The sequence below is a fragment of the Centrocercus urophasianus genome, unplaced genomic scaffold (assembly GCF_019232065.1).
Source record: "Centrocercus urophasianus isolate 14NV4802_14NV808 unplaced genomic scaffold, USGS_Curo_1.0 seq_18, whole genome shotgun sequence".
Lineage (NCBI taxonomy): Eukaryota > Metazoa > Chordata > Aves > Galliformes > Phasianidae > Centrocercus > Centrocercus urophasianus.
This window is the reverse complement of record NW_024884733.1, coordinates 24,691,070-24,709,593: the sequence shown is the minus strand read 5'-3', so window position 1 is coordinate 24,709,593 and position 18,524 is coordinate 24,691,070. Positions and strand designations below refer to the sequence as shown.

At 38.9% G+C, this 18,524-nt stretch overlaps 1 protein-coding gene across 2 annotated transcripts in view; it reads left to right on the top strand.

The window, feature by feature from the left end:
- Positions 1 to 18,524, top strand: part of USP24 (ubiquitin specific peptidase 24) — a 61,163-nt gene that overhangs the window by 14,773 nt on the left and 27,866 nt on the right. Inside the window, exons 4-30 of one of the 2 annotated variants that reach the window (XM_042819284.1) lie at positions 24 to 167; positions 669 to 791; positions 1,619 to 1,654; positions 2,653 to 2,718; positions 4,339 to 4,404; positions 5,353 to 5,427; positions 6,045 to 6,203; positions 7,416 to 7,530; positions 8,128 to 8,231; positions 9,085 to 9,192; positions 9,676 to 9,771; positions 9,862 to 10,023; positions 11,233 to 11,277; positions 11,822 to 11,929; positions 12,473 to 12,622; positions 13,168 to 13,299; positions 13,803 to 13,914; positions 14,166 to 14,242; positions 15,144 to 15,284; positions 15,435 to 15,488; positions 15,658 to 15,773; positions 16,412 to 16,478; positions 16,637 to 16,747; positions 17,150 to 17,248; positions 17,326 to 17,496; positions 18,143 to 18,228; positions 18,377 to 18,470. In XM_042819284.1, coding sequence (XP_042675218.1) covers positions 24 to 167; positions 669 to 791; positions 1,619 to 1,654; positions 2,653 to 2,718; positions 4,339 to 4,404; positions 5,353 to 5,427; positions 6,045 to 6,203; positions 7,416 to 7,530; positions 8,128 to 8,231; positions 9,085 to 9,192; positions 9,676 to 9,771; positions 9,862 to 10,023; positions 11,233 to 11,277; positions 11,822 to 11,929; positions 12,473 to 12,622; positions 13,168 to 13,299; positions 13,803 to 13,914; positions 14,166 to 14,242; positions 15,144 to 15,284; positions 15,435 to 15,488; positions 15,658 to 15,773; positions 16,412 to 16,478; positions 16,637 to 16,747; positions 17,150 to 17,248; positions 17,326 to 17,496; positions 18,143 to 18,228; positions 18,377 to 18,470 — 2,817 coding nt within the window. The remainder of the gene's footprint in view (positions 1 to 23; positions 168 to 668; positions 792 to 1,618; positions 1,655 to 2,652; positions 2,719 to 4,338; positions 4,405 to 5,352; positions 5,428 to 6,044; positions 6,204 to 7,415; positions 7,531 to 8,127; positions 8,232 to 9,084; positions 9,193 to 9,675; positions 9,772 to 9,861; positions 10,024 to 11,232; positions 11,278 to 11,821; positions 11,930 to 12,472; positions 12,623 to 13,167; positions 13,300 to 13,802; positions 13,915 to 14,165; positions 14,243 to 15,143; positions 15,285 to 15,434; positions 15,489 to 15,657; positions 15,774 to 16,411; positions 16,479 to 16,636; positions 16,748 to 17,149; positions 17,249 to 17,325; positions 17,497 to 18,142; positions 18,229 to 18,376; positions 18,471 to 18,524) is intronic. The other variant, XM_042819286.1, reaches the window with a different exon arrangement.

Below are 18,524 nucleotides of genomic sequence, written 5' to 3'. Positions count from 1 at the left end.
GCCCTGCTGCTTTGTCTTGGTAGTTGCTGACATCCAGCGCTGTTCACAAATGGGGAACTGAAATCCACGAAGGAATATACAACATGCTTATGCTGCTGGTGGACCTGGTTGCAGAAAGAGTAAAGCAAGATCCTATTCCTGTGGGCCTGCTTGGTGTGCTTACAATGGTATTTGTCTTCTAATAACTGTGGTGTTTTAAACCCAGGGATCTGCTTAAGCAATAAGGAAAATGGCTTCAATGTAATTCACTGGCAAGTGTCATCAAAATGTAGAAGTCTTTACTGATGATTGTCTTAAATTGTGTCCTGTGTTTTGTATGCAACTTAGGGTATCTGGCATCTGATATTTATTCTCCTACTGCTTTTTCTCCTATTTAAGTTGTAGCATATTGTCTTACAATCTGCAGATAGTGTTTACTGCAGGTTTTTAACACCCAATGTGCAATTCAGTATGTGAATGCTATTCAAGTTTTCTGAAAAGCTGCTCTCAAAAATACTTAAAAGCTGCTGACACATGGCTGCTAATTTTTGAAAACTGATACTTTATCTCCCCCTTTATATGGATATCTGTCTCACATGGGTATTGTCTGTACTGAATTGAAACTTCAGAATGCTTTTGAAATCATAGCAAAAGTCATGCTGTTTGTTTCCATGGGTTTTCCTTTCAAGGCATTTAACCCTGACAATGAATATCATTTCAAGAATCGAATGAAGGTTTGCCAGAGAAACTGGGCAGAAGTCTTTGGGGAGGGGAACATGCACGCCGTGTCACCCATATCCACGTTTCAGAAGGTGAGCATGGCCCTAAAACCTGCTTTTAGGGTTGATGTTTCTCTTCCAGAAGAGACTGGTTAGTACGTATTTATAAAATAAGAACATTTAATTATCATCAAGAATTACAACAAACAGATGTTGAGTACATATTGGTCTGTAGAACTGGGTTTCCTGTTATCTCAGATTTCCCAGTTCTCTATTGGAGCCTGGATCTTGAAACTGGGGTACTTTCTGTGTAAACTATCACAGCAATCAAACGGGTAGGTTTGTTGTATCTAAGGACTGGCGTCTGCTGAGTATGGAATGACCAAGAGAACTCGAATTCGTGCTTTTCTGACACCCACCTTTAGGGTAACTTTGACAAACACACTGTTAAGGAGCTGGGTTTTTTGGGTTTGTGCTGATTTGTCACAGTTGTTCCAGACAGATGGGTCTTAAAAAGGAGCCTCAGTGTTGTAAATCTTTTCCCCAGGAAACATGTTAGTGGCTGTAGAAAGAAAATTCTGTTTGCTGCTTTAGGAAAGGTTATTTAGTAATGTTCCACACTGCTAATGTGCTATAAATATAGCTGCTTGTGAGTCAGCAGCCACAGTGTGTATTGTTACCACAACGCATGGTCAGTCATGTTAGGGAGGATCCAAAAATGGGTGATGCAAATGAGAAGCTCCAACTGCACACTTAGCAAAGGAGCTGTTATAAACACATTTCTGTTTTCCGGGAAATAACAGCATGCATTTCAGGTCTGGGTTTATTGGCTGAATGTATCTATCCAAATGTGTTTCAGAAGACAAATGTTTGGCATTGGTGTTGCATTTGCTAATTTGTTAATATTTTGATCATTTAAGGAACCTCATGGGTGGCTGGTGGATCTGGTAAACAGGGTAGGTAAATAAAAAGCAAGCAGAATTGTTACACAGAATCACAGAATGGCCAGGGTTGGAAGGGACCTCAAGGATCATGAATCTCCAACCCCCCTGCCACGTGCAGGGCCACCAACCTCCACATTTAATGCTAAACCAGGCTGCCCAGGGCCCCATCCAACCTGGCCTTGAACACCTCCAAGGACTGGGCATCCACAACCTTTCTGGGCAGCCTGTTCCAGTACCTCACCACTCTCTGGGTAAAGAATTTCCCCCTGATGTCCGACCTAAATCTCCCCTCCCTCAACTTAAAACCATTTCCCTTTGTCCTACACATATCAACCCTTTTAAAGAGTTGATTCCCCTCCCCTCTGTAGGCTCCCTTTAGGTACTGAAAGGCTGCAGTGAGGTCACCCACAGCCTTCTTTTCTCCAGGCTGAACAATCCCAGCTCCCTCAGCCTGTCCTCATAGGGGAGGTGCTCCAGTCCCCTAAATTGTCACTTGAATTCATTATTTCTCAGAGATAATAGTGTCCTCCTGTCTTCTCCTTGTTTTTTCCCTTTTTTCTTCAGAGGGTTATAAACACAAAAAAAGAGTTTAGGATTTTAATCCTGACTGAATCTAGGAAAGGGCCTTGCTGAACACATCTTGCTGAGTTGCTGCCTTCTCCCTTGAGCATCTTTATCACAGCATGATAACTATCCCTGGAAGAAATGACAGAACTCAGCTTAGATTGCAGTGACGTTTCCCAGTCAGATGTGTTAGCCATTTCTTTATGTGGTCTGGCTTTCTTCCCTATGTCAGTTTTTACCTGAGACAGTTTCTAGCTTGATGTTTAAGCTGGTACCACACATAAATTGCATTCCCCACTGCATCCCTGAATTCTCGTGAATACCTAAAGCTAGTGTTGGTATGTGATGTTGCATATTGAGGAATAATTGTTATCCCAGGAACTCTCAATGGAGTATTTTCTATAATAGCATACTTGGAAAATAAAATACTGATTATTTTATTTCAGTTTGCAGAGTTGGGTGGATTTTCAGCAATTCAGTCTAAACTCAATTCAGAAGACATTGAGCTTGGGGTAAGTTCATTATCTGTCAGCAGACTTCTCTCTTTCCATTACTCAACTCATGTAGAACCAATAACATTGCTTTTGGCAGCATTCTTGCCTTTGCTTTGGTACTGGAGCAATAGTGAGAGCCCTGGAGAAATGCTGTCAGACTGGAGATCAGATGAGGTTGTACGTGAGAGTCCTGACTGAAGAGATCTTTTGAGTCTTCAGAGAAAGAAGAGAATGACTAGTGTACCTTTCTGTCTGATTTTCAGCCTCGCAGACATCAGTCAGTCTAGTTTCACTGTATATTTACCAGTAGATCACTGGTTTTGTTTCCTTCAGATCTAGCTGCATTTAGCAGGAAGTGACTTAACTCCTGTCATTCATTATAGAAATTAAGAAAGAAGTTCCTAGGAAGACAATTACTGTTTAATCCTAAGTAGTCCTTCAACAGCTGTGTTCAAAAACTGACTGATTTAGCAGTTCTGAACTAATTTTTGGTGACCAAGCCAAACTTCTTTGGTTTTAGTTTCCTTACCTATATTCAGGAGACTTCGTATCTTCTTTCAAGCTGAGATCAAGGTAAAGCTATGTTGTTTAGAATTTTGTCCCCTAGTATAAAATTAGCCTGTTTTCAATAAACTGTCATTTGGAGAGAATTCAGCATTTCTTTGAGTATTGATACTTGCTGCTTGATGAAAAGACAAACCCACAAATGAGCATGGTAGAGGAATAAGGAAATTCAATTTCAATCCTATAGTGCAATAGAAACTTTGAGTGAAAATTGTTCAGTAACTACTATCTGCTTACTTACGAAAGAAGTCTGGTTCAGCATCACTAAATTCAGGCTTCTGATTGCTGTTGGACTTAACTTCATAATTTTTTGATCCGCTCTTGGAAGAAACTACTTTTGGTATTCTTTGCTGGCAAATAATTGGCACGTAATTTCTTGATGATGGAGTTTGCTTGAAAATCATAGAATATCTGTACTGGAAGGGACCCACAAGGATCATCAAGTCCAACCCTTGACTTCATACAAGACTGCCTAAAAATTAAAACATATCAAAGCAGAAACTGTGTTTACGTGATAGGTACCAAACTCAAGGCCAGATTCTTCACAAATGCAAGGGAGTGATTTTGGGTTGTAACAGTGAAAGAGAATATGACTGTACAGACTAACGCTTTGGTAGAAAATATCTCAAAAAAATTCTTTCTGAAGCATGCAACTGCCAAGGAGTTATTGTATGATGTATCTAAAATCACAAGGTAAATCCAGGGGAGCAGATAACTTCTCAAGACAGAACATTGCAGATGTTCTTCAATGTGTCGGGGTGGATGATCATCAACTCACACAGCTTTTCTGGCAACTGGAATGACTTTCTGCATTTTCCTTCTCAACTTTCAGTGGGGCTGAGGAGAGTAGAGTTATTTGAACTCTCTCTGATGTGTTCTGTCTTAATCCTGGACCTGTTTGCAGAGTATAGATGTAACAAAACCTTCCTGTTTCAGATCAGGAAGGATCTCCTCCCCACAAGATAATATTTATTCACCTTCATCTGTCTCTTAAGGTATAGATTGCTAACTCTGAAAAAGCCTTGTAAATATGCACCCAAATATGTGCTGGTTTTTGTTGTTGTTTTTTTCTAGGCAATCTCTGCATTAGTTCAACCATTTGGAGTTTGTGCAGAATATCTTAACTCTTCTGTAGTACAGGTAAGACATCTTTGTTATGATTTCTTTTCAGCAGAAAGTAAAGCCTTATGAAATGTGACTGTAGTCATTTGCTCAAATTTAGATGGGTCTCTTCATGTTACAATAAAAACTTGAGCAGTTCAGTATCAAGAAAATATCTACAGAACCTGCTTTTTTCGTCATAGCAATTTGAAAAATAAGAGGAATGAAAGCTGGTTTATAGCTGTGTTACTGTGAACGGGTGACTGATTCTAAAAGCCTTCACAACTCGCACTGCGAGTACAGGAACCATTCTGAGTATCTTGGAGGTGATGAATAGAGGGTTCAGATAATGATCAGGCTCATTTTCCATCCTTAGCTGCTAATCTGCATCTGCAGTGGTGTGAAGCACAGGAACTGCTGCTAGTAAGCTTCCACACTACAAAGCATGCAGAGAAGAGATTTCACTTGATATATGGATTTTTGTTTGTAATTTCTGTTTGTGACAGAGGAGTTCATGGTAATGAGAGTTTAGACCGGAAAAACTGTGGTACAAGGTGGGGGGGGTGGGTGGGAGAACACAGCATGATCTGTGAATTTGCAAATGTGCTGCAGGGTTCACACCTGCATTCACTAACAAAAAGTACCAGTTTAATAAGGGGCTGAAAGTCTTCATATGAAGAGGAGGTTGTCAAGGGGGTCAAAGAGGTACATGCATCTAAAAACCAATGCATTTTGGAACGGGTGTGGGGTAGCCATTGTGAACCTGTGTTGTGGTGGTCTGAAGTGGCTTCTTTGTCTAACTGCTTCTATTTCTGGACTTATGTAGCAGGGTAGTTTTATGTATGTTACAGATGCTGCATTATAGCTGAGATAATTGTGAGCTGTCAGCTAAGTATTTTCGTTTTGCTGTAGCCAGATCTTCTGAGTAATGTAGTTGATTTCAGGAAACATCAAATGATTGGCATGCTTCTTTCTCGTATTTTTTAGCCCATGCTGGATCCAGTCATTCATAAAATGATTAAATATGTGCAGAATGTAGAAGAGAAGGACTTGAAAGACAAGGTAATGTTTTATAAGTATCTAAGGAGAATTTACTGTGTGTCTTGGAAATGCTGGAATACAGACAACAAAATCTTGCTTTCATTGACAACGGATACAGCCTGTTCTGAATTCTGTCTGAAATTCTTAGCCCAAAATACGAGAAGTGGCTACCCTGCATTTACCCAATTCTATGTGAAACTGTTCTCAGTAGATTTCTGATGCTATGGCCCTTTTAAAACTATTTTCTCATTTTCTGTGAAAATTTCCATGTAACTTGTGACTACCTCTTACACTGCACTGAATTTGGCATTCAGTTCTGATAAATTTGACTGTTCACTTTTTACTTAGATGTACCTTTGTGAATCATATGCAGGAAGGTACACATAGGTTACGTATCAACAAAGAAGCATTTTAATGTACCATATTTGTAGTAGGAGAGTTCACTTTTTAAACCATAGGTTTTGTTGTACGCTAGAAATTCTGAGACAAGCAATGCTTTCAGCCACCCATCAATTAAACTGTCTGTAACGGTCACTAAACCTCCACTTTGTGCATCGTTGGAGTCTGAAACAGAACACCAGAACCAGCAGTGCCTTTATTTGTCCTTTTGTTGTTGTTGTTTGTGCTGTTTTCAACAGAGACTAGTCAGTATCCCCGAGCTGCTGTCTGGTATTAAGCTGCTGTGTATGCGCTTCCAACCTGATTTAGTAACTGCAGTCGATGACTTACGGCTGGACATTCTGCTGCGCATGCTAAAATCGCCTCACTTCAGTGCAAAAATGAATTCCCTCAAAGAAGTAGGTTTGCATCGTGTGGGTGTGTTTGTGGGTGCACACGTGTGTAGCTGGGGTGGACTGTTTGTAAGCTACTGAAACCACAGCCTTAAAATGTTGCCTAACAAATTCTGTTGCCATGGCAAAAGCTCACGTTAAATGCAGAGAAAAAAAGACAAGAGATATTTGTGATATTAGTAGTCATTGCCAAGACTGTGGTCACCCAGTTGGAAAACTAGACAATATTTGAATGTTTTCTAGGAGCTATAATTCCAGGTTCATTTATAAGCAACAGCGTATGCTATTCCTTCGTTGTTCTGTCTGAGATCACCCTGATAATTCTGAGCATGTGTGGCATGTTGCTTTTCTCTTTCCTTCCCAATGTAAGGGGAAAAAAAATAAAAGGAGGGCTGGGAGGGGGAGACTTAATCCTAGATTGTTATTATTCCAGCTATATCAGAGTATTATACTAAGTATTTTTACTTTTTACTATGAATATTCATTGTACTGATGTTTAGGAGCTGGACCAGGGCTAAACTCTTAGATGTAAATGGAAGGAAAGATTTTTCTGGGACTTGTGATTTAAGTATAGAGTTTTTCATTCCTCTCTTCTTTCCAGAGCTTATGTTAATTAAATGTCTCTAGAAAAGGGTTTTTTTGTTCTGCAAACATTGTAAAGTATTCTAGAGTCCCTCTTCTGGGCTTTTTGCTTGTCTGCTTAAGGGAAGATTGAGGTGCTAAACCTGATTACTCTGTGGTTCTTAATTATAAGTGTGTTTCTTTGGTGAAGTTACATAAGTACTGCTTTTGAAGGCCCTAGCAGAAGTGTATGCTTTCTACAACTTCTCCCTGGAGAGAGAAGGCTGTATCAGTTCTGTGTTGGATAAAAATAGGGCACTTTATTTGAGCATCACAGGCAGAAGCCTGAGATAACCCACTTCTGCTATATCTCTAGAAATACACAGCGCAGGCAAGCTTTTCTGTGTCAGACTGGGTATGAGAATCCACTGCATCAGACCAGTGCCTGGGAGATTTTGCCTTCGGGCAGATTATTTTTAAGATAAACAAACTACTAATTACTAAAAAAAAAAAAACCAAAGAAACCTCCTGTGCTTAAAATATTTCAGGATTCACACTTTCAAGCTTCATAGGAAGCATTTTGAATAGATTACATTATGTGCATGTATATTGCATGTGGAAAGCATCCTTGAAATGTCAACGTTTTGCAATTTCTAGGTAACCAAATTAATAGAAGACAGTACTGTGTCCAAGTCAGTGAAGAATGCAATAGATACAGACAGATTACTAAACTGGCTGGTAGAAAATTCTGTCCTGTCCATTGCTCTAGAAGGTAAGTGCTTTCACAAAGACTATTGAACATCTTGAATGTAGAATGTGATCTGTTCTTTTCAATGCATTTTAATTGGACACTGCTAACAAAGGAGTTAAAGGATTTTGTCGTCATCAAAAGAGAGACAGGAAAACTGCAGCTTTGCCTGCTGTCGCCTGGTCCTCTGACACTTGTGCAAACATCTTTTGCTGTACCTGAGGTTTTTACTCTCAGCTTAATTATGTATATTTTTATGCCTGTAGAAGTGAAGGAAATTGTGTTTTTCTTTATCCGTCGATCATAGAATCACAAGGTTAGAAACGACCTCTAAGCTCATCCAGTCCTCATCACCATTGCCACCACTAGCACTAAACCGTATCACGCAGCACGTCGTCCAGGCGCCTCTTGAACACTGCCAGGGACGGCGACTCCACCACCTACCTCTCTGGGCAGGCCGTGGCAGTGCCCGACCACCCTCTGAGAGAAAAAGTTCTCTCAGATGAAGATAAAGAACTTTTAAAGATAAAGATTAAAACAACTTTGTCCTCGATCCTTTTAACGTGGTTTGTATCTAAAGATTGAAATAAATTAATTCAGTTGCTACTTTTTGTTTCATAGGTAATATAGACCAAGCACAGTACTGTGATCGTATAAAGGGAATTATTGAACTGTTGGGCAGTAAATTGTCTTTAGATGAACTCACTAAAATTTGGAGAATTCAGGTAAGGAATCAAGACAAGGTGGCTGCTTTTAGACTGTCCTGTGAAAATAACTACTTCTTATTACCAGGTTCATTAGCTGGTGGAATGTTAGCTATTCGTTGTCTGCTTTGTCGTATTTGCTTGGCTTTTTCCCTGGGAGACTCAGGATATTGTCATACGCTTTTGTATCGGTATAAACTCTATTAAAGTTAGCAAAGGTGAGAATGAAATTTGTCTAACTCAGAAGCACTTTCTGGGCAATAACTTCCTCACAAGACTTCTGTCAACAAAGAACTTTTCACCATCCCACAGCCTGAATTATTAAAGAATCTGCAAAACTGAGTTTTCTCAAGGCAGAGTTGATGATTCCAGATAGTATCACTAGGTTCCTGTTGAAATCTTAGTCCTTGCATGCATCGTGTTTTAGGTTCATCAGCTGATAAAAGACAGTGTACATCTGACTGAGTGCTGTGTATTCCTCATTCTACCTCAATACCACAATAATTTATTCAGAAATATGGTAAATATTTTGCACAGTGTTCTCTTAAGCTTGTTTACATCTGTTTGAAAGCACAGACTCAGCACTTCCTTGATGGACCTTCCTTTCCTTTGGTGAGGAAGCTATTTTTTGCTCCTGTGGCTGAACCACGGGCAAAACTGATGTGCCCTTTCCTGCCTTAGAATTGTTTCTGGAGACTTCTAAACCAGTGGAGCAAGGAGCAGAGTCAGTTGTTCCTAACTTGTAGTTCTGGCTTGTCCAAAGCACTTTTCTCCTTGATAGGAGTAGTAGAATAATGCTTACATTAAAGATTTTTTTTGATATCTCATTTGTGATTAAGACCTACCTCCTTCTGTTTTCCCTTCCTCTTTCCAGTCAGGACAATCTTCCACTGTGATTGAGAACATACATACCATTATTGCTGCTGCAGCTGTGAAATTTAGCTCTGATCAGCTCAACCATTTATTTGTTCTAATTCAAAAGGTAGGTTTTATCTTGAATTTGCATTCTTAAGGGAGAGAATTAGTTAAAAAATGCTTGTGCATCCAGCCTGTTGAAAGACAAGTGCCTTACATGTGCTTGTATTTTCAATATAAAAATGTATTTGTCAGTTAGGAAAAAAGTTGGGCGTAGAACACTTGCAATATTAATTTTTCACTAACCCAGAAGCATGATTGTTACCATACTGCTTGTTGACTATATGTTAATTATAGGTCCACTATATATGCAGTGATTAGGTACTTATAAGAGACCTCACATTTTATATTTGAAGGAGTTGGGCAAACTAATGCTGTGTCAGTAACAAAAATGAGGAAATAGGCACAAGCGAACGTATTTGATTTGCATTTCAGTTGTCCTGCAGTAAAACAATTGTAAATTATATTGTTGTATATTTTGTATATTCTGAGGCTTAACAGACAGAGTGCCTGCTGCTGTAATAGTGAACGTTATTTCTTTGCTGTACAGAGCTGGGAAACAGAGAGTGACAGAGTGCGACAGAAGCTGCTGAGCCTGATAGGGCGCATTGGTCGAGAAGCACGGGTGGAGACAACCACTGGAAAGGCATGTGAATGCAATTCTTTTCTCTTTAGTAGAAGCAGGGTTTCTAGTCTTTGCGCTTCCTAGGTCTCAATTTTTTATTTCCTCCACCAGGTTCTGGAGGTGCTCTGGGAGCTGGCTCATCTTCCAACATTACCCTGCAGTCTTATTCAGCAGGCCTTGGAGGAACACCTGACAATCCTCAGCGATGCCTATGCAGTGAAAGAGGCAATCAAAAGAAGCTACATCATCAAATGCATAGAGGATATTAAGAGGGTTGGTTTATTGTTTTATCTTCTGCAAAGTGAAGCGTTGTCTAGGCTTGATGTTGGCATTATTTAGCTTTCTTTTAAGATACCCAGACTGTCCCATCTGTAAGTTCTTACCTTGAGGAGTCCACAAAAGGCTGTGTGCCACGTTGTTGACCTTGAGACTTGTACTAAGTTCTCTTGCCTTTGTTTTAAATAAATTTTCAGTATGAGGAATGATCAGTTTATAACAATCTACCAGGATGGGCCCAAGGTTAGAATTTGCAAATAGAACAATTATAAATGTATGTCAGTATTTTAATTGTCTCTTTGATGTGAAAGGCTAGATTAGTTTTCTTAAACACCTGCTTTAGCATAGCCATTAAGTCTCAAAATGCAAATCAATATTTAAATCACAGCAATTTTGTATTTTAATAATAATAGAAAACCCTCTTTTCACCTAATATGGAAGAAGCCATTCTCAGACCTGTCTATGCTTTTCCTGGCAGCAGCAGACATGTGCATGAATTAACAGACTATGTACTCTATCTTGCACTGTTCACATAATAAGCAGTCTTCCTAGAAGATAGGAGAATTCCTTCAAATGTATTTCCTTAGTCAGAAATACATTCAAATAAAGGGGCTTGTGCTCTTTCTCATACATCTCATTTCATGGTAAATTAGGCTTTGTCTGTCCTTAGTATTTGTAGGGGATTTTAGTTGTTTAGGAAACATAGCGTGTTACTTCTTGATACTGATTATTCTTTTTTCTTTTTCTCCTTTCGTGTGTGTTTAAGAATATGGATGCTGGAGTTTGAGTTCTTTAGGTCTCTAAAATTTGCAGCATTTTCTAATCTAATGCTTTCCAACTCTTGCATTCTTTTTAATTATGTCCTGGCAAGGACCTTTACTGAGGTGCTGCTGGGGAGCACGAACGGAAAGCTGTAATTATAGGCTGGAAGTGATTGGGGCAAACATGCAGCACATCTCTTAAAAAGTACATAGTTTGCTTATTTCCCTGCATTAGAGGAAATGAAAACATGAACTGGGTATGAATGTAAGACTGAGGCAGCATTCTCAAGTACATGAGGAGGCCTTCAGTAAGAGCACTGTTATTGCCAGTTAGCTTAGTTTTTCTTAGTGAGCAGGTGGTGTTGGTTGTTGTCAATATGTAAACCAGATATCCCATCTCTGAATGAAAACCCTCAGTACTGGTTTGTGTGGTCAAACTTTACAGAAAATGAAGCCTGCCAGAAAAGCGATGAGCAGTTCTAACAATGAGGTAGGATCCTTTGTAGGGTCTCTTTCAAAATGCAGCCTAAATAGCCTTTGCTTCCTATCAGAGGGCTCCTTGCAACACCAATCAGACATTTCTTCTCATCTTTTAACACAACCCTTGGTAGTACTTAAGATTTTTTTCTTCTATTATTTTGCCTTAACAATATGTCATCTCATTTTACTGTGTTGGCCCCTTTAAGCCTTCCAGGCCTGCTTTTCTCCCATAATTGAAGAAGGTGGTGGTTGCCATTATCTCTCTGGTGCAGTTTAATTTGCATGTTCTCTAGCTAGAAGGTACTTTGGGCTTGATAGTGCTAGCAAAATGGCATACAGGTGTATCAAAGGACTCCTTGGAGAAAGTGAAGAAGGGTACCTCCTATGTGTTTGGCAAGGGACCAGCAAGAAGTACTGAAGTTTTCTGCGATAGTAGTGGCTGTTTTGAGACAGGGGTGTTAATGGAAAGCATTATGCTTTAGGAGTCTAAGAGGAGAGTTAATCCAATGTTGGGCATGTACACATTGTAATTCTTCTACTTTTCTTATCACTAGTCATCCCAGCACAGTAATCCTCAGTTTGTTTGGGTGGTACCAGCATTACGTCAGCTCCATGAAATCACACGTTCTTTTATTAAACAAACTTACCAGAAACAAGACAAGGTAAGAATGGATGCTGAGATGATTTTGAAGCCCTTGTTAGGCTTGTATGACTCTGCTTCTCTAGAATGTGAAAGTGTGACTTTAGAAAAAGGAGAGAAAAGTTGCTCATAATGACAGTGTGGTACAAGTAGAGATACAGTGTTGTGTGCTGTCCATTTGTGTGTCTGTGTGCATCTGTGTCTGTTTGCTGTGTCAGGTCTAGTTTATTCTATTTGCAGTTTTATGTAAAATAGTTAACAAGCTCTGATAAGAAACTGCCAGCTAGTTTGTACTTGTATTGACATAGACTTGTAGGAAACAGACTGAAATATCAGCAACTTATGTATGCTGTTCTGTGGCTAAGTAGGGGTGTGGGACTTTTTATGTGCAATCTACAGCATGCCTAGTTCAGCACATGCTGAAAGTGGTTAGGGTTTGGATGCTTGGAAGGAATACAGCTGACTTCTTCCTATGAAAGGTACATTACTGTAGAAGACCAGACTGCTGCATGTCTCTGTTCATGTATTTTCTTGAAAACCATTCTTGTGTTTATTTTCTGCCAAGAGCATTATTCAGGATCTGAAGAAAAACTTTGAAATAGTGAAGTTGGTGACGGGAAGCTTAATATCGTGCCACCGTTTGGCTGCATCTGTGGCAGGTCCTGGGGGGCTTGTTGGAGCAACGCTGGTGGATGGCCGATACACTTACCGGGAGGTACTGAGCCCTCAGTTTGTGCTACTTTGTGTTTGGAAACACAGTGTAGTGTCATATAAGATGAGGTGATGCTTTTTTTGTTTGTTTAATTTACTGGTGTTCTGTTTGGAGAACAGTTACACTGTTTTATTTATAATTCTCACACTTACCATTAGGAATTATTGTAGCCTTGTTTGTTACAGTATGTATCAAGGCTGGAAAACTTGTAGACGCTGTACAAGTTTCTTTGCAAATTCTCTAGTTGATTGGGAATGAGATCTCCTCATCTCAGGAGCTCATGTCTCCAAGCTTATGCAGCGTTCAGCTTCTCTGCTTCAGTTTGATGCCTTTTTGGAGTGGTAATAAAAAATAAATAATGTTAAAATATGTGTGAAATAAAGCAATGCTCATTGGAAAAAGACTTCTGAGTTTGCGAGGCTTCGTGAATTATGCTGTTATTTGACAACTAAGTTTGTTTAAAAAATAATAATAATAACAAGAATCCTTACAGTTCTTATTTTGGAAAGAAAAAACTGAAACTGGAGTTTTTGTTTCCTCTTTCTCAGTATTTGGAAGCACACCTAAAATTTTTGGCATTTTTTCTGCAAGAAGCCACTCTTTATTTGGGCTGGAATCGTGCCAGGGAGATCTGGGAGTGCCTCGTGACTGGGCAGGACGTCTGTGAGTTAGATCGAGAGGTAAGGAGTCGTCAAAGTTACTGTCTGCAGTTGCAGAGGGAATCTGAAAGGGTCATGAACAGCACATTCGTTTGCTGAAACGTGAAACTTAAGTAGTGAAGTGCATTGTGTGAGTTGTTGAAGCTAACGTAACCACTGTTAGGTGTTCTCTTACAACTAGAATGCTCTCTTAGCTTTAAGCTCAAGTAGAAGATAAATGTTGGTGAGAAGATTAGTTGCAGGTTTATGGATGCTGGCTTGAAAAATGTTGCCTGAAAGCTTGACTGTAAGTAGTAGAAAACATTTATTTTTGGGGTCAAGATGACTTTCAAGCTTAAGTACCCCAGTGCTCCAGTACAGCTCGCATAGTATGTTCATAATCTCCTGGTGACCTTCGCTCTTGCTGCAGATCAAACCTGTGTGTGATGTGTTCCTGTAATATCTGATGTTGCCATCTATATCTGACATAGGATCTAGTAAGATTCTAGCAATGACAATGGAGTAAAAATGTCTTTTGTTCACAGATGTGCTTTGAGTGGTTTACCAAAGGACAGCATGATCTAGAGAGTGATGTACAGCAACAGCTCTTCAAAGAGAAAATTCTTAAACTGGAATCATATGAAATTACTATGAATGGTATGAAATTTGTTGGACATGTTTGGTTTTGACACGTGTACCAGCAGTTTGCTTTCTAAGCCTTCAAATTAAACATCAGCCAGCTCTGTAAATCATTAAAATAACAAGGTCTTTTTCTATCATTCTTAGTTTTAATAATTGTAGAAGAAAAGGATCATCGCTTGCATTCGATATCTTTATTTAAGTAAAATAAAAAGCCTGGAAATTTGGCCTGACCTGAATAAAAAGCTTGCACTGCTTTTCGTTTTCAGGTTTTAGTTTATTTAAGACTTTCTTTGAAAATGTGAACCTGTGTGACCATCGACTGAAGAGGCAAGGAACTCAGCTGGTGAGTGTTCTGGCAAGTTCATTCTTGTGTACTATGTGTGGCATCTTGAGGGTGGGGGGAGGTGAGAGAGATTCTTTAGCAGCCGTTTGATGTGATCATGTTTGTATTAACATGGAGGTGGGCTTTTGAATGTTATTGTTGTTAAATTCTGAAGCTAAAACATGAGAATTAGTATAGGAGGAAGTCAGTCATTGGTTGCTGGCAGCTGGTATGCAGCTTCTAAAGCTTTTCAGAATATACGAGCAGACAACTCATCTACTAATAAACCTAAATTCTGGGGTTTTTTTGCTTCTCCTTGACAGGAAGATATTCTTTCTTAATTTTTCTTCTTTACAGGGGGGGTTTAGGCATATCATTCAAGTTCTTATTTTTTTTCTTTTCAACAATTCTTCTTAACTTTGTGATGCTTGATTCTTGTATGTCGTGCTAATGGTTATATTCAGTGATATATTCAGTAATTTTCCAAAGGCATTTTAGATCTTTACCAAAGAGAGATAATGCAGGTTGTGTTGGTGGGGTTTTTGTTGGTTTTTTTGTTGTTTTGGTTTTTTTTGCTTAATACCATAGCAGGCTTTGTGATGTTTTATAATGTGGTTAGTTACCATGTTGACCTTTGTGAAACAAATTCCATTCCTGATAACATTTCTCAGTGCTTTTGAAGTCTTTAATTTTCTGGTAGACTTAATTGATAGTGTTCTTTGGAACTTACTTAATCACCTTTAAAAAAGAAAAGAGTTCTAGTAAGGAAATGCAAGCATGCAGTTATTGATTTCTTTTTCCAAGGTGCAAAAACTTAACAGCATGCTGGTGAAAAAAATTATTGAGGTTAACACAAAAGATACTTTTCCAGCAGAGGGAAAACTTTTGTTTACATGTTTTACTGTTGTTCTTCCTTACATAGAGTGTAGAAAAACTGGAATTAATAGGAATGGATTTCATTTGGAAGATTGCAATGGAGTCACCTGATGAAGAAATTGCCAATGAAGCCATTCAACTGATAATTAACTACAGCTATATTAACCTCACTCCCAGACTGAAGAAGGTAGCCATAATATTAGTGTGAAATCTTTGACATTCGTAGAAGTTGGGTACTCTGACTATTGAAATGTATGACTTACTGAGTTCTGTCAGTTGTCAGTAATTGCTGTGGCATTGGTTTAAGTTGTAATTCATTTGTCCTCTGTATCTTTAGGATTCGGTGTCACTGCACAAGAAATTCATTGCTGATTGCTACACGCGATTGGAGGTAAGAGACAAATATGAATTGTTCTCTTTTTTTTAGCTTTTTATCTTAGGGTTAAAGTAACTGACTAAATGAAAAATCATTCCATGGATATTTCCTATGCTCTTGGCTCTCTGGGATGTATTGATTGTGTATTGAAGCAAGCACTTAAGTACTCTGTGTTGTATTCTAGGCAGCCAGTTCAGCACTTGGTGGTCCAACGTTAACTCACGCTGTTACAAGAGCTACGAAAATGCTTACAGCAACTGCTATGCCTACAGTAGCAACATCAGTTCAGTCTCCTTACAGGTAAGCCTGTTTTCAAAATGGTAAATTTGGTAGTAAATGCCAGCTACTTTCCCCTTGATTCCAATTGGTGATTGAGGTGGCCAAGCTGACTTCGTGTTAGCCAAACGCCTCTTCTTCCATGGTCACTTACTGGTGATTCTGTATTCTGTTACAATGTAATTTGAGTTTTGAAAAGATTTTGGCAGTGCCTGAAATTTAAAAAGTAGCAATTAAAAAATATCAAAAAAAAAAAACTGAGTTTTTTAAAAAAAAAAAAAAAAAGGTCTTCTTAAGTATTGGCTTACTAGTCTTATTTCTTGAGCAGTGGGATTTCTTGCTTTTTGTTTGTTTGGTGATGGTACTTTTGGCTTTTTTTAATTAGAAGAGATATGCATCTTCATCCTTTCTCTTAATTTATGCATACTTAATGTGTACAGCTTAAATATATGAACACGGGGCTGGAGACCTGTAGAAGCATGAAGCTTCTGCAGTTCCATGTGATGCAAAATTCTTGACCTGTTTTCCTCGTCCATTTTGACTGAAACACTCCTGGTTTTAAGGAGCTGCATTTAAAAACAGTTGATTCACGTCTGCTATGCATGAGCTTGGAAAAATTCACCTCTGAGAACAAGCAACTGACTGTGGATTTTTATCCCTAGGTCTACTAAACTTGTAATAATTGAGAGACTGCTGTTGTTGGCAGAGCGTTATGTAATAACAATAGAGGTAAGATGATGATGTGTTCTTAGCCTTGCCTAGTAAGAAATTCCTTAAAAACAGTAGAAGCAATTTAAACCCATGTAGCTCTAATAACTTTGCTCTGTGCCATCATAAATGGTATTTATGGCATTAATGGCATTTACCACTGTCCTCTCTCCTGGCAGGACCTTTACTCTGTGCCCCGAACTATTCTACCTCACGGTGCCTCTTTTCATGGACATCTTTTAACTCTCAATGTTACGTATGAATCTACCAAAGATACCTTCACCATAGAGGTATGTATGCACAGGTTGGGTTGGGCCATGTTGATTACATAGGTAGATGAGGGTCTTTCTGATGCCTGATTTTTACAGAAGAAGCTGTTTTTAAGGACTACAGTCAGCTTGAAAAATCTATTTGAAAATGCTCAGTGTGTGCAGAAGGCTACTGTAAGAAATGTCTGTAGCATAAATGGATTTGAATAATCATTGCAGTGTGAGAAAAACTGTTTGCTTGCTGTCAGTGAGCATTTCTTGTACTGTCCTACATCATCAGTCTTTTTTTTGTACTGTAATACCTTTAGCACTCTATGCAGGGAAGCAGGAAAATTTTAAAGGAAGATTTTTTTATTTTTTTTTTTCCTCTTGGGATTCAGTACTTGAGCAGGCTCACTAAACCAATGTCTTTTACTTTTACAGGCTCATAGCAATGAAACTGTAGGGAGCATCAGATGGAAGATAGCAAAGATGTTGAATTCTCCTGTGGATAACATACAGATATTCGCCAATGACAGCCTGGTATGTTGATTAGAGTTTTCATTCTTTATAAAATTGAATCTTTCTTTCAGAACTTAATTATGAATATATTCTTGCAGCTAACAGTAAATAAAGATCAGAAATTACTCCACCAATTGGGCTTCTCTGATGAACAAGTCCTTACAGTGAAAACGTCAGGCAGTGGGACACCTTCAGGGAGCTCGGCTGATTCCTCAACCAGTTCCAGCAACAGCAGCAGTGTATTTAGTTCATCCTATGCAATGGAACAGGTACAGCATAGTAGCCTGAAAACATCCCTTGAATTTGAGAGGAGTGGGGAGCAGAACAGCAGTGGGTGCAGTACACAGCTGGGGTGGTGGAATGAGTACAGTGAGCTGGGGCAGCAGCTGTTCATATCAGCTTGAGCATCCAGTCCTTGGCAGCCTGGGTTTCCTCTCAAAAATTGGAACAAACCATTTAAATACACTTGTGCTCTTAAGCATGTGAATTGGTCTTCAGGAAAACAGTTTTGTCATTCAGTGTAGCCTGTTGGTGCTTGTTATCTCTACAGGTCTTTTGTTAAATCTTTAAACAAATGACTCTCTTGATGTAATTTTGAGGCTACGTAGTTGGCTGGAGCAGAGATTTCCAGACTCACACTGTTAATAATGCTGTAGTGTGAAAGTAGACTCAAAAGTACTAACTAGCATGCAGTCTGCTTCATGTGCATGTTAAATAATACTTGACATCAAAACTTAGTTATTATAAGGGAAGTGATATAATGGCAAAATTCAGTTGTCTCAATCAAGAAAGTAGATGGAACTTCACTTAACCAGGTTGGCGTTTACGTTGGTTGCCTCAATTAAGAGTTCTATTAAATTATATAAAACAGAGTTGGGACAAAAAAAACAAATTGTATTTCTTATTTATTCTCAGGAGAAATCCCTCCCTGGCGTGGTCATGGCTCTCGTGTGTAATGTGTTTGATATGCTTTACCAGCTTGCCAATCTAGAGGAGCCAAGGTAAGCAAGCTAAGTAGTTATTAAATATTGCAGAAATGCTTATGTTGCAAATTTCTAATAGTTGGTTATTTCACAGTGTTTGGGCACCTACCTGCCCACAGTGTGGCTTTGCCTTCCTTTGCCTAAATAACTTCTGGTAACTTTTCAGAATAACACTGCGAGTGAGAAAACTTCTGCTCTTAATTCCCACTGACCCAGCTATTCAGGAGGCACTTGATCAGCTCGATTCCCTGGGAAGGAAGGTACATGTTGAACAGTAACTAGTATTGGAAAGCTTAACTAAAAGGGTTTTGCTA